This window comes from Pituophis catenifer, unplaced genomic scaffold, assembly GCF_029215685.1.
Source record: "Pituophis catenifer annectens isolate HBS135680 unplaced genomic scaffold, rPitCat1.0.hap2 SCAF_4, whole genome shotgun sequence".
In the NCBI taxonomy this organism is placed as follows: Eukaryota; Metazoa; Chordata; class Lepidosauria; order Squamata; family Colubridae; genus Pituophis; species Pituophis catenifer.
The window spans coordinates 121,902,538-121,918,036 of record NW_027256884.1 but is presented as its reverse complement, the minus strand read 5'-3'; the positions used below and the strand labels follow the sequence as shown (position 1 = coordinate 121,918,036).

Below are 15,499 nucleotides of genomic sequence, written 5' to 3'. Positions count from 1 at the left end.
CCCCTCAATGTGAGTGATGTCGAGTTGGCCACACCCACCCAGTCACATGACCACCCAGCCACGTCTACCCAGCAGGTCATTAGGGCAGAGAACCAGTTGTTAAATTATCTGGATCCCACCACTGTCCCTGGTCATGTGATCCCTTTTTGCGACACTCGGACAATCAAAGTCAATGGGGAAGCCAGATTCACTTAACATCCGTGCTGCTAATTTGAACAACTGCAGTGATTTCCTTAACCACTGTGGCCAGAAAGGTCGTAAAACAGGGCAAAAGTCATTGAATAAACCATGTCGCTTAGCCATGGAGATTTTGGGCTGAATTGTGGTCAAGGTCCACCTGTATGAACGTGCAGATTTAAAAGCAAGAAATCCAGAAGAACAAGAGCGCTTTGACTTATATACCGCTTCATATGTAAGAATTAAGTTCTTTGATGCTGGAGGAACGAACCTGAAAAGATGCATACGGTCAGTCCACAGGTCACATGGAAAGCCTTGCTCTTATCTAACAGCCTCCTAGCTTTTCGGCTGGGCAACTGGAAAAGAAAGAATTGCAAAGCCGTCTCTTAACAGTCCTTCCCCAAAATATTTCATTTGGGGTAACAATGAATGCTGAGATATGTAAATAAAGCCCAGTACAAAGTTCTAGGGCACAGGTTTCAAACTCAAGGCCCGCGGACCGGATCCAGCCTGCGGGGTGCATAGATCTGACCCACGGGGCCACCCTGGAAACAGCGAAGGACCGGCCTGCGGTGCCAGCGAAAATTGAGCTCATATGTTATATGCCTCTTGCAGTCTTCTGCCAGCTAAAATGGAACTCTAGAGGCTGCGCGCGGCCCTCCAGAGCTCCATTTTCATTGGTAGAGCGCTTGGGCCACCACAGGAGTGGCGTCGAGCTGGCCACGCCCACCCTGGCCACGTCCACCCGGCCCACCAAAGTCAAACACAACCCTCAATGAAATCGAGTTTGACACCCCTGTTCTAGGGATCGCCCCATTTTAAGCAACAAACTGGACTTCCTTGTTTTTCTTTGAAGACGTTTCGCTTCTCATCCAAGGAGCTTCTTCAGCTCTGATTGGATGGTGGGAAATGGAAGGATCCAGTCAGAGCTGAAGAAGCTTCTTGGATGAGAAGCGAAACGTCTTAAAAACAAAAAACAACAAGAAAAAGCACCTTTGGGACAACCATGACCTGGACGACTGAGAATCTCCATCGTCATTCAACCGGGTTATAAGTAATTTGGAAGGGTCTGTCATAATTTAGAATGGTTGCTAAGTGATCAGTCATAAGTGTTCTGACCCAGCTCTCCAAACACGACAAACCCTCTGTAGTTCCTTTATTCGGAGCGCCAGCAGCCCCGGCAAAAAGTTTCTCTCTTACAGCCGTTTAACAAGTCTGTCTGGCAGGGAGATGAATAGTTGTCTGCCACATCTAATCATCGCCGCCCCCCACCTTTTATCCCCAGAGCTAGAGTGGGGCTTTGTTAGCAGCGGTGACTCTTCCGTCCCAAGGATCAGCCCATGGATTTCCACTGCTCTCCTCTCCTCTGCCTTCTGCGCATTCCATGCGTCAGGCACCGGACCCAGCTGTTCCTCCTCTTCTTCATCAGCCACCTCCAGACCTGGGGGTCATTGAGTCTCCCATCTGAGGGCTGACGGATGGCCCAGGCTCCGCCTCTGTCTCTCCCTCTGCCAGCTCCATTCCCTCTTCCCCCTCGGAGGTCTCAGGTTGCCTTGATGCTGACCCTGACTCTCACGCCTCCTCCTCCTCCTCTGATTCGGCTGCTGGAGGGGCTGGCAGCCAACAGGCCACAACAATGTCAAAGACTACCTATACTCTTATGCTTTTACTCCCTAAGACTTCTCTTACCTTCTGAGAGCCGCGAACCAGCGCCAGGAGAACCCGAAGCACAGGCAGCAAGACCAGGCTGCAGTTGAGATTAAGGACAGCTGCGGAGGCTCTGCTGAGACACAACCCTAGCTGAACAGAAATGAAAAGGATCAGGATCCCAACCTCCAAAATATTTTCATCTGAAACAAACGTGCATGTCATGCTTTGGGATGGTGCTTGCTGCTAATGGATCATTGTAATCAGGGTGGATAAAAATCAATGATTTTTTTTAAAAAATAAAAAAAATCAGATTTTTTTGATTTAAATCGATTTTTTTGATTTTTATCGAATTTATTTTAATAAAAAACTTTTGGGGTAAAAATCTATCATAAGATAGTTTTCTATTTAAGATACATAAATAATTTAGTTTATTCAGCATGAAATGGAGCTTAGTTATGTAGCAGGAGGCTGTATATTCTGCAACACTGGGACTATCGGTGAGTCAACAGCGGGTCAAAGGAGTAGCAGAGATGACAGTTGCTCTTTAAAAATTAGGATTTAAATCGAGTTGATTTAAATCAAGCCTTTTTACTAGTGATTTAAATCATGATTTAAATTGTGATTTAAATCAACTCGATTTAAATCAAATCCATCCTGATTGTAATTAATTTTTTATTGGTTTTTTTTTAAGCATGGATGTTTCTACAGGTAATTAATTTTTTTTTTGTTTTTTTTTTAACTATGGATATTTTCACAGGTTAGTGATGTATTGTAAATTTTTTGTGGGGGTGTTAAATCACCAGGAATTCCCCCAAAATTACGTGTCGTGCACATCAGATAGTAAAACAGACTGGAGACAGACAGTAAGCCAGTTTGGGCTAGTGGCTAAGGTACCAAAAGAGGAGGAGGAGGAGGAGGAGGAGGAGCAGATGATACCGTATTTTCCGGCGTATAAGACGACTTTTTAACCCAGGAAAATCATCTCAAAAGTCGGGGGTCGTCTTATACGCCGGGTACCCGAATCTGAGTTGCTGGCGCTGACCGATGACACTTTGGGAGCACCGGCAACATTGAGGGGAAGCTGTACTCCGAATTAGTTCCAACCTACAAGAGGTGCCAGGCAGTGCGCGGCCCACGAGAAAGGAACGCGTCCCCACTCAACCCCGGAATTCGGGTCACCTTCCTTCCTTTCCCAGCAGTCCACGGTGAAAGCGGCGGCGCGGTCGACCTGGGCCAGCGCCTTGCACACCTGGCTCTGAGTCTCCATTATGAGAAGCTCCATGCGACTTCGCATGTCTCCGCCCCAGTCGCACAGCTCTCGCAATCCGCTCACCGGAGGAGCCATGAAGTGCTCGCACCGCCTTGCCAGATCTTCCTCGTCCTCCTTTCCCCATGGCTTTTCCCGTTGTAATTGCTGTTGCTGCTGCCGCCGAGGCTGCTCCTTCATCTCCGCCCACCGCACCAGACCCAGCCTGGCCAGCACCGCCGTGGCTCCCGCAGTCCAAGCGGATCGGCACCTGGGCTCGCAGGCGAAGGGTGGGAGTGCGCAGCGATCGACGCCGATCGCTGCCACCCACCATCGCCCCAACGGGAAGAACCGCCCGGCAGCGATTCCAAGGAGCCCGAAGCGAACATCCTGGAGCAGCACGGGCTGGCCCAGAGGCTTAAACCCCGGGAGCCCAGGTGCCGAACCCCGCACAGCAGAAAAGACATGACAGCCGGTGCCCAGTTCGTTCTGCAGTCGTCCGGATCGGCGCCAAGCCAGGAAAATGCGCTGCGCACTCCCACCCTTTGCCTGCGAGCCCGGACGCTGATCCGGATGGCTGCAGAAGGAACTGGGCACCAGCTGTCATGTCTTTTCTGCTGTGCGGGGTTCGGCAGCGATCAGCGTCGCTTGGATTGCGGGAGCCACGGCGGACTCCTTCCCCACGAGGTATTGCTCTGCATTTCACCACCTCTTCCAGGCTCGCAGCCACCCACCATCGCCCCAACGGGAAGAACCACCCGGCAGCGATTCCAAGGAGCCCGAAGCTAACATCCTGGAGCAGCACGGGCTGGCCCAGGGGCTTAAACCCCGGGAGCCCAGGTGCCGAACCCCGCACAGCAGAAAAGACATGACAGCCGGTGCCCAGTTCCTTCTGCAGCCATCCGGATCAGCATCCGGGCTCGCAGGCAAAGGGTGGGAGTGCGCAGCGCATTTTCCTGGCTTGCTTACCTTAGCTCAGTGGTTGGGGGTCAAACAACCCTTTCACAGGGGTTTTGATGGTGGTGCAATACAGAAAAACGAGCGCAACCCTCGCCATCCGGAATGAATGGTGCTGTTGTGGCGGTGGGGGAGGGGGCGGCAGAAGCGGGAAGAAGCGGCGTTTGCGATGGCTGGAAGCTGTGGGAGTGAAGCACTACTTTCATTTGTACGGCAGCAGCATTCCGCCTTGGTATATTTGTGTCAGGAGTGGCGCAAGGCAGCCTTTGTTTCCTGCTGCCTGGGACTCAGAGTGGTAAATGGCGTCTGATCCGGAGAGCTGCTGGATTTTGCTCTCTAATCCGGATGCCAAATCGGCCCCCTGCAAACTCTCGTCTCTCGAGGAGCGCTCCCTGAAGCGGGGCTGGAAACTTTGGTTGGACTGCTTGAGAGAGGAGAGCTTGCAGGGGGGCGATCTGGTGTCTGCAACGGAGAGCGGCATCCAGCTTTTTCTCTCCGCTATAAGAGCGCTGTAAGAGCGGCAGCCCTCATCTCCTAATGTTTGGGACTCGGAGCGGTAAATGGTGACTGGTCCGGGGAGCAGCTGGATTTTGCAGTCCCAAGCATTAGGAGATGAGGGCTGCCGCTCTTACAGCGCTCTTACAGCGGAGAGAAAAAGCCGGATGCCGCTCTCTGTTGCAGACACCAGATCGCCCCCCTGCAAGCTCTCCTCTCTCAAGCAGTCCAACCAAAGTTTCCAGCCCCGCTTCAGGGAGCGCTCCTTGAGAGACGAGAGTTTTCAGGGGGCCGATCTGGCATCCGGATTAGAGAGCAAAATCCAGCTGCTCTCCGGATCAGACGCTATTTACCGCTCTGAGTCCCAAGCAGCAGGAAACAAAGGCTGCCTTGCGCCGCAAATATAGCAAGGCAGAATCCTGATGCTGCACTTTCAGCAGACAGATGAGGGCTGCCTTGGCCATCGGCTGGCGCAAATATACCAAGGCGAATGCTCATGCCGCACAAGTTCAAGTAGTGCTTCGCTCCCACACTTCTTCCGGCCCTCAGTCTCTCAGGGAGATGCTTGACTTCCTCTCAGCCCCAAGACACTGGCTGGCCCATGAGATGAGAGAGAGAGAGAAAGAGAGAGAAAGAGAGAGAATCAGAATGAGACAGAGAGAGAAAGAGACAAAGAATGAAAGAGAGAATGAGAGAGAGAATCAGAATGAGACAGAGAGAGAAAGAGACAAAGAATGAAAGAGAGAATGAGAGAGAGAGAATCAGAATGAGACAGAAAGAGACAAAGAATGAAAGAGAGAGAAAGACAGAATGAAAGAGAATGAGAGAAAGAGACAGAGAGAATCAGAGAGAGAGAGTGAGAGAGAGAGAATGAGAGACAGAGAAAGAGACAGAATCAAAGAGAACCAAAGAATCAGAGAGAGAATGAGAGAGAGGGAGAGAAAATGAAAGAGAATCAGAATGAGAGAATCAGAATGAGAGGGAGAGAGTGGGGAGAGAGAGAAAGAGGGGGAGAGAGAAAGAGAATGAGAGAGAAAGAGTGGGAGAGAGAGAAAGAGAAAGAGGGGGAGGGAGAAAGAGAAAGTGGGGGGGAGAGAAAGGGGGACAGAGAGAAAGAGAGAATGAGAGAGAGTGGGGGGGGAGAAAGAGAGAAAGAGAGTGGGAGAAAGAGAGAAAGGGGGGAGAAAGAGAATGAGAGAGAAAGAGTGGGAGAGAGAGAAAGAATGAGAAAGAGGGGAGAGAAAGGGAAAGAGTGGGGGAAAGAAAGAATGAGAAAGAGTGGGAGAGAGAAAGAGAATGAGAGAGGGGGGAGAGAGAAAGAGAGAATGAGAAAGAGTGGGAGAGAAAGAAAGAGAGGGAGAGAGAGAGAAAGCGAAAATGAGAGAGAGAGAAAGAGAGAATGAGAGAGAAAGAGTGGGAGACAGAGAGAGAGAGAGACACAGAGAGGATGGAGAGTGCCTGAAGGACCCCATCCCGTACTGGGAGTCCAGGTGCTTCAGCAAGCGGGGCACTGGATTCGTATTAGTGGTCTGCGAAATTTAAAATTATGAAGTTGGTGGTCCCTGAGGTCCAAAAGGTTGGGGACCCCTGGCCTAAGACCATCGGAAAACACATATTTTTGATGGTTTTAGGAATAACTTTATCGTTGGGGGTCACCACAACATGAGGAACTGTATTAAAGGGTCGCAGCATTAGGAAGGTTGAGAACCACTGCCTTAGTTGCTTGCCTTGCTTCGCTTGCCTGAATCCATTCCATCAGCAAGCGACTTCAACTCCCAGAAACAAAGCTGGCAGAGGAATTTTGGGAGTTGAAGTCTACAAGTCATAAAGTTGCCAAGGTTGGAGACCCCTGTTCTATTGGGTACCGTAAGTTTTTTTCCCCTTTGGGATCTTTAAAAAAAAAAAAGTTAATTGGGGTTTTTTTTAGTTCTTTTTTAGACCTAGCCATTTAAAGTTTAGGAAGTTTAAATTTAGCTTTCATATAAAAATAAAAATAAAATAAAATAATATTTGTGCAGCTTTCTGAGATTTAGTGTGTTTCTGTAGTGTTTCACTCTAACTACACAAACACACAAAATCTCACAAAGCTGTATGTGGAATTTTGTGTGTGTAAAGTGTGAAAGTTGGGGTTTTGGGCTTTTTGTGGCTGTGTGAAGTTCCTGCTTGTTGCAGGGGCCATTTTGGGTCTAGCACAGCTACTTTTACATTGTGGATGAGCCAGTTGTGTTGTGTTGTGTTGTGTTGTGTTGTGTTGTGTGTGTAAAGCGTGAAAGTTGTTTTTTGGGGCTTTTTGTGGCTGTGTGAGGTTCCTGCTTGTTTCAGGGGCCATTTTGGGTCTAGCACAGCTGCTTTTACATTGTGGGTGAGCCAGTTGATGTTTTTTTAATTTTTATTTGGTGTGCGTTGGAAGAGGGGTAGTCTTATACGGCGAGTATAGCCCAAACCCTATATTTTAACAGGAAAAGTAGGGGGTCGTCTTATACGCCCGGTCGTCTTATACGCCGGAAAATACGGTAAATACAACAGAGAGACAGACAGACAGAATTATCAGACAGACAGAATTATGGGCTAGAGACAAAAAGAAAAGCTAAGCCCTATCTTGGTTTATCTCAGGGATGGGATTAAATTTACTTTTCTGTTTAAATCTGCCAGGATACTTTCTGTGTCTGGTGTCCCAAGTCCTTTCCAAATTTGCTACCACATTCCAGTTTTCGCTGTGATGAAAAAAGAATATGAGGAAAACCACAAGGGGAATTGCAGTTTTAATAAGCGCTCCTTGGTTTAATATTCATTGCATTTAATGAAGTGTATTTCATTAAGGGCATTTACTTTTAATTAATTTAAAGTTAAGCTAATTCAATCCCCCTCACCTCGATCCTGCTTATTTCGGGGAAAAAACATTCACTCCCTCTCTGTCAGCCCAATCCATCTCACTGGGTTGCTATAGAAGAGGAAAGAATATTTGATACCTTCATTACCTTGAACTTTTTGTGAAAACAATAAAGATGGGATACAAACAAATCAATAAATTAGATTCACCCAATTAATGACTGCATGTTTTGGTGGATAAATTTAATCTCCTAATGTCAGTTTTTAAGAGATGGATCAGGCGCCACAAGGATCCCAGAAATGCTACTTTATTTTTGTAGAGCATATTAACAGTCTCAAAGATGCTTTTTCAAGAGGCAACTAAACTTCCTTGTTTTTCTCTGAAGACGTTTCGCTGCTCATCCAAGAAGCTTCTTCAGCTCTGAAGAAGTTTCTTGGATGAGAAGCGAAACGTCTTCAAAGAAAAACAAAGGAAGTCCAGTTGCCTCTTGAAAAAGCAACTTTGGGACAACCATGACCTGGATGACTGAGAATCTCCACAGACATTTAGTATATTACCCTGTTTCCCCTAAAATAAGACATCCTCTGATAATAAGCCCAATTGGGCTTTGGAGCGCATGCACTAAAATAAGCCGTCCCTGAAAATAAGCCCTCCCAAAAAATATTTAAATGCATGCACAGCTGGTTCCCGCATTTCCTCTGGTTTCCTTCAGGTGCCCTGTTAAGGATATTGTTGTTGTATTACCAACCAGCAGAGTGTAGAGCACAGAGAAACGTTGCTGAGAGCAATGAATAAGAGATGTGCAAACTGGTTTAGCAAAAGTTTACTTTATAGTGAAAAAACAATCTCATAGTCTTTAAATCAATCCAAGTCTTTGCCAGTTAAATCAGTCCAGTGATACAAAAACTCTTCTTACCACACAAACAGTAGTTGGTTAGAATAACAAACTCACTCTGGTTCACAAACCACGATGGTAGCAGATCCATACAATGATGATAGCACAATGGATAGAAACTCCACACACTATGGTAGCTTATCATCAACTGAACACTTTACAGTACCTTGCTTAAATACTTTTACAACCAGTGATTATCTAATTACAGCATGACTCAGCATTACAATGAATCAGCAGGAAAACTTTAAAGTCACATAATACATATCCCTATTAAAGTTACAGTACACATATATTGCCTGGACAACTTGTTAGGCTCAAACCATATCCTAACATGCCCCAAAATAATAAGACCTCCCCGAAAATAAGGCCAAGCACTTATTTTGGGGTTCAAAAAAATATAAGACAGGGTCTTATTTTCGGGGAAACACGGGTAACAGAATAGTGAAAGCTTAGACAAACTTGTTTCTGTCTCATCTTCAACTAGAGAATCAAAACGGCATTATTTCGACAGCATTTTTTTCTATCTCTGAATGGTGTAGAGGTACTCCTCATCTTACAACCACAATTGAGCCCAAAATTTCTCTTGTTAAGCGAGACAGTTGTTAAGTGAGTTTTGTGACAGTCTCTTGCCACAGTTATTAAGTGAATCACTGCAGTTAAGTTAGTCACACGTTGTTAAGTGAATCAGGTTTTCCCATTGAGTTTGCTTGTCAGAAGGTCACAAAAGGTGAGCACATGACCCCGGGACATTGCAACCGTCATAAATATGAGTCAATTGGCAAACCTCTGAATTTTGATCACAAGACCACAGGGAGGCTGCGATGGTCGTAAGTATGAAAAACGGCCATAAATTCCTTTTTTCAGTGCTGTTGTAACTCTGAACCATCACTAAATGAGTGGCCTGTAAGTCAAGGACTACTTCTATCTTATTAACAACTCCATAGCAGGGGTGAAATCCAGCAGGTTCTGACAGGTTCCGGAAAACCGGTAGCGAAAATTCTGAGCAGTTCGGAGAACTGGCAGCGGGAATTTTGAGTAGTTTGGAGAATCGACAAGTACCACCTCTGGCTGGCCCCAGAGTGGGGTGGAAATGGAGATTTTGCAATATCCTTCCCCCAGGAGTGGGGAGGGAATGGGGATTTTGCAGTATCCTTCTCCTGGAGTGGAGTGGGAATGGAGATTTTGCAGTATTCTTCCCCTGACACGCCCACCAAGCCACGCCCACCAAGCCATGCCCACAGAAACAGTAGTCAAAAAATTTGGATTTCACCACTGCTCCATAGGGATTTCTTTTCAGTGGTAATATATACAGTAGTTAGAAAAAAGGACTAGGAAGTACTGAAAACCTGGAGAGCCCAATTCTAGATAAAACAATCAGACGATGAATCCACATAATTCTCTTTTTATGAACATGAAAATTTCCAGATGCTACCATTTAGGTTGCATTTATTAATCCTAGCATGTTGGGGTTTTTTTTTAAAGACATTTCATCTCACCACTGTGGTAAACTATGAGGGATTTTTTTGAACATCACAAATCTCTATAATATTTGAGATCAAAATAGTGAGGGAGGGAACTCATTCTAAAGAGACGCACCTCACACAGGAGGGAAATTATGCAATCTGATCCCAGCAGCAATTGTTCAGATACACACTGGCCTGAATTTACACACTCTCCTAAAGCAGACTGTAATTTGTTTGACTTTGGTTTAATAAGTCATATCAAACTTAAATCTTTTTGTGCTTTATAATCCGGGGGGGGGGGGGGTGTCGCTCATTATAGGATTTTTCAGCCAATTGTTCCCAATGCAATCAACCATATTTAAAAGAAATTGTAGTACAATATAATGTGCGAACCCAGCCACTGAGCTCTGTAGGGTTTATTCCAAAGTTTATATAGCTATAAAGACACACTTTGAAATACAAAAATTCAAAGGAGACTGGTACTACCTTTTCAGGATAAGATTTTATTAAAAGCCATGAATTTTCATGACCGATGGCTCATTCATCAACTTTAGCCAACATTTGCTAGTCTGAAAAGGTGTTCTCTCTCTCTCTCTTCTTTCTTTCTTTCTTTCTTTCTTTCTTTCTTTCTTTCTTTCTTTCTTTCTTTCTTTCTTTCTTTCTTTCTTTCTCTTTCTTTTCTTCCTTCCTTCTTTCTTTCCATTTATTAATTTGTATTTATTAAATTTCTATGCTGCTCATCTCCCCTGCAAGGTAACACAGTTCTTTCTGATTTTGGGCTTATTATACCGGCTGCAAACTAGTTTGAAAGAGTTTCATTTATTTAATTGCAGAATACAGATTATCCTCCATTTACAACCATTTATTTAGTGATCCTACAAAGTTATAACGGTACTTTAAAAGCTGACTTATAAATGGCCCTCCCACTTACAAGTGTGGCAGCAGCCAAAGAGTAACTCAATCAAAATTCAAATGTTTGGCAACCGCTTTACGATGTTTGTTGCACAATGGGGTTGTGTGACTGTCATTATAACATTCCCAGGGCTGTTACTGACAAGCAAAGTCGAGGATTCGCATAACGACCGCATAATTCACTTAACAACTACAGCTGAAGCCAAAAAAAAATGGTAATAAAAACCAGATGTGACTCATTTAACAACTGACATCCTTAGCGACAATAATTCTGCTCCCAGTTGTGATTGGGAGCCAGCTGGGGAATTCTGGGAGTTGAAGTCTGCCAGGCTTAAAGTGGCCAAGGTTGGAGACCCCTGATCTATAATGCTTCAGCAGCCAGATCCATGATTCTGCTTGAAAAATCTGTTACTTGCTTCCCCCTCAGAGAAAAGAGAAAGCAGTCATTGGAAAAAAAATATTTTTTCCCATTAGCGTCTGATTTTTTAAAAAATTTTGGAATGAGTTTCACAAGGGACTCAAGACAACGAAATTGAAGAGATGCAAATGTGCATTTAAAAAATAATAATAACTTGTCCCTCAAGACAGCCACATTAGGAAGGGCTGACATGGAAAGCCCTCACCGGAACAAGCCCGCAAAGCTGGTTACTGTGATCATAACAGAATAACAGAGTTGGAAGTGAGCTTGGAGGTCTTCTAGTCCAACCCCCTTCTCAGACAGGAAACCCTATACCATTTCAGAACAATGGATGCCCAATCTCTTCTTAAAAATCTCTAGTATTGGAACACCCCCATCTTGTGGAGGCAAGTTGTTCCACTGATTAATTGTTCTGTCAGGAAATTTCTCCTTAGTTCTAGGTTTCTTCTCTCCTTGATTAGTTTCCACCCGTTGCTTCTTGTCCGGCCTGCCGGTGCTTTGGAGAAGAGCTTGACCTCCTCTTCTTTGTGGCAACAGAAGAAGTCATGACTAACAGAAGAAGTCCAAGTCTCTCTGTTGAACTGAGTTCATGTGGCAGATAGCATGTCAGTTTGCAGCTGGGAACAGAAGGTGGGAGTTCGTTTTCCCAGGCTCTTGCAAAGGCCTTTTCTCAACTCAAAGGCAGCCCTTTTGTCTTCCCTTGACTTCCCTTCTCCCTAAACCGGGTGTCAGCAACCTGCGGCTCGGGAGCCACATGCGGTTCTTTGGACCCTCTGCTGTGGCTCCCTGTTGAGCGATCCCACCACTGGCTGGCCCCATCCCTCGTCCTCCCCTCCCAGTCACTCCTCGCCTGGCCTGAGAAAGGTGACGGAGGGGGATAGAGAAGTGGCCGGGGCAGAGACATAGAGATACAGAGAGAGGGGGGGGAGGGAGGGGGGGGGGAGAGAGAGAGAGATGTTAAAAGGCATTTGTGGTTCCCGGTGTTTTTTAACAACCGGTTCTCTGCCCTAATGAGAAGGGTAGTGGGTAGGCATGGCTAGGGGGTCATGTGACTGGTGGAAATGAGTGAGGTCAAGTTGGCCACGCCCACCCAGATTTTGTGGCTCCCGGTGTTTTCTTTTTTATGGGAAATGGGTCCAAATGGCTCTTTGAGTGTTTAAGGTTGCAGACCCCTGCCCTAAACCAAATATCCATCCTCACCCCTTTCCTCGAACAGCCCTAGGAATCTCACATCTTCCTGATTCGCCCAGTTTTCTATTGACTTTCTCAGAGTTTCAAGGAAAAGGGAAGAATTCCTCCTGCGCCACTTACCCCCAGCATCTGATGCAAATAGTAGTACTGCGGTTCACAATAATACAGTCGGAAAGTTTTCCAAAACAATCCTACGTTGAGACATAGCCAGAGCAGCTGAAGGAGGAAAAAAGGGAGGGAGGAGAGAAAATCCAAGAGTAATTAGAAACCACATGTTCAAAAAAGCAGAAACTTTCTCCATAATGGACCATACAAAAATGATCAGAGACTTGGGAATTGGGCAGAAGATTTATAAAACTTTTTTTTTTAAAGGGGAGGGAACCAATTTTTTTGGTGCGTTTCCAATGTTGCCCTAAATACATAAAAGGATTAATGAAAGATTTACGGATAAGAGTTTTAAATCCCGCCTTTATTATTTGTATAAATAATCCAAGGTGATGAACACACAATACTTCTCTCATTTTCTCCACAATGTCAACCTGTGAGGTGAGTTGGGCTGAGAAAGAGGGACTGATTCAAAGTCACCGAGACAACTTTCATGCCTAAGAGGGACTAGAACTCATGGTATCTTGGCGATTGGCCCAAAGACTTGGATGATTGAGAATCTCCATAAATTTATGGATACGTTAAATAGGCAGAAAAAGTAGGAGAGCCAGGTCGGTCAGTATAGTGGTTAAGACAGGGGTGTCAAACTCAAGGCTCGCGGACCGGATTTGGCTTGCGGGGTGATTAAATCTGGCCTGCAGGGCCAACTGGGAAATAGCAAACGGCCAGCCCGTGGTGCCTCTGGCAGCCAAAACGGGGCAAAGGGCCCCCGCGCAGCCCGTTTTCAGCCTGGACGGCCTCCTGAATCACTTTACCGGCCAAAACAGCCCGCAAACTGGATTTCTTCGAGGGCCGGATCAGTATTGTAGTTCTCCTCCACGGGGCAGTGAGGGGAGCGGCATTTTGGCAGCCCATTTTCGGGGGGGGTGTTTCGCGGTGCCCTCATGGCCTGTTTTTGATCTGGATGGCCTCCTGAAGTACTTTGCCGGCCAAAACGGGCAACTAAAATGCCCCCCCAGCTGGCCCGCGGAGGAGAACTACAATGCTGACCCTCGAAGAAATCGAATTTGACACCCCTCAATTAAGACATCAGGCTAGAAAGTAGGAGACCATGAATTCTACTCCTGACTTAAAAGCACCAGGCTAAAACCCAGAAACTCTTTGAGTTTCTAGTCCCTCAGTAAGCATGAAAGTCAGTGGGTGACTTTGGGCCAATCACCAGGAAACTAGTCCCGCCTTAGGCATGAAAGCTGGTGGGTGACTTTGGGCCTATCACCAGGAGACTGTGAGTTCTAGTCCTACCTTAGGCATGAAAGCTGATGGGTGACTTTGGGCCAGTTAGTTCCTCTTTCTCAATCAACCCACCTCACAGGGTGGTTGTTTTGGAGGAAATCGGAGGAGGAAAAAGCGCCGTGTGTGTTTATCACCTTGAGTTATTTATAAAAAATAATAAAGGTGGGATTTTTTTAAAAAAAATCCTAAAACACAACAATTAAATTGTCGTAACATGTTATATCAGACTAAAATATGATTGGATCATCTACAAATTATGTAAACCCTTATTTTAGTGAACTATTCCATAATATTTAACCATTTCATGGGCATAGTGTGGTACTTAAACATAAAAGCTGCACTTGATTATCCCAGGTTTTGAACATTAGAAGTTAGTGTATTGTCTGATTGTTCAAGGGAACAATGGTTTCAAGTTGGGTTCAAGTGAAAATGTGGTTATGTATTCTCAGGTTTGTCTTCAATTTAGCTCAGTCAGGTTAGAAATTAAGAAACGGGTGTCTAGCCTGAAGAAATTGGCATAAGTGCGAAAGAAAGGTAATCCTTGATTTACAACAGTTCATTTAGTGACCATTCAAAGTTACAATGGCACTGAAAAAAGCGACTTATGTCCTTTTTTTCACACTTACGACCATCGCAGCATCCCCGTGGTCATGTGATTTACACTTAGATGCTTGACAAGTGACTCATATTTATGACAGTTGCAGTGTCCCAGGGTCATGTGATCCTCTTTTGCGACCTTTTGACAAGTAAAGTCAATGGGGAAACCAGATTCACTTACTAATTTAACAACTGCAGTGATTCACTTAACAAATGTGACAAGGAAGGTCGTAAAATGGAGCAAAACTTACTTAACAAATTTCTCACTTAGCAACGTAAATTTTGGGCTCCATTGTGGTCATAAGTCAAGCACTATCTATATTGCTTCCCCCCCCTTGGAAAACTAACTTGTTAGAGTTCTTAAAGTAAATTATAATACGACTGATTCAGGATGGAAAAAAACACAACAGTTACTTCTTCACACAACACAATTCACTCCTGGCATCGTTCTTAAATCTGGGACCTTCAATTGGAACTTGCAAAATATCCCGTTTGTACAAGGGTTCAGTGGGGACAATGGATTTGCATAAATCGTTGCTATAGAGCCGTGACGGTGAACCTATGGCACGCGTGCCACAAGTGGCACACGTAGCCATATCAGTGGGTATGTGAGCTCAGTTCCAGTGCGGCCTTCTGGGTTCACCAGAAGTAGGGAAGCAAGCTGTTTCCTGCCTCCGGAGGACCTCGGATGATGGTGGGGAGGCCCATTTTTCTCTCTCCCCAAGGGCCTCCAGGGAGTGGGGAAGGCCATTTTCGCCCTCCCCAGACTCCTAGAAAGGCTCTGGAGCCTGGGGACAGCAAAAAATGAGCCTTCCGGTCCCACCGGAAGTTGGCAAATGGGCCGTTTCCGGCCTCTGGGAGGGGTCTGTGGAAGGCCGTTTTTGCCCTCCCCAGACTCCTAGAAAAGCTCTGGAGCCTGGTGAGAGAGAAAAATGGGCCTACCAGGCCATCGTGTGCCAGGAGCAGGGGGAGCATAGGGGGGTTGCACATGCATGCGCGGGGCTGGGGCACATATAATTATGGGTGTGGGCATGCGCACACGCAACACACACACCCCGCTCTTGGCACGTGATGGCAAAAAGGTTGGCCATCACTGCCATAGAACATGGCACTGATCAACCTTTGGAATCACAGTACCAGAAGGGGTCACTGAGGCCATCAAGTCTGTCCCCCTGCTATGCTCAGGAATCCACACTTGAACATCTGTGAGAATCATTGGTCCAGGCTCAGCTTGAAGACACCCAACAAAAGAGTGATTATGGCCATAGAA

At 45.9% G+C, this 15,499-nt stretch overlaps 1 protein-coding gene across 1 annotated transcript in view; it reads right to left on the bottom strand.

Annotated features, from left to right (window-relative positions):
• The window catches only part of NOX4 (NADPH oxidase 4), a 145,770-nt gene that overhangs the window by 115,487 nt on the left and 14,784 nt on the right, over positions 1–15,499 (bottom strand). The window contains exons 2-4 of the mRNA XM_070944016.1: positions 12,355–12,450; positions 1,867–1,977; positions 449–533 (exon numbers count right to left, since the gene is read on the bottom strand). Of these exons, the coding sequence (XP_070800117.1) occupies positions 449–533; positions 1,867–1,977; positions 12,355–12,450 (292 nt within the window). The remainder of the gene's footprint in view (positions 1–448; positions 534–1,866; positions 1,978–12,354; positions 12,451–15,499) is intronic.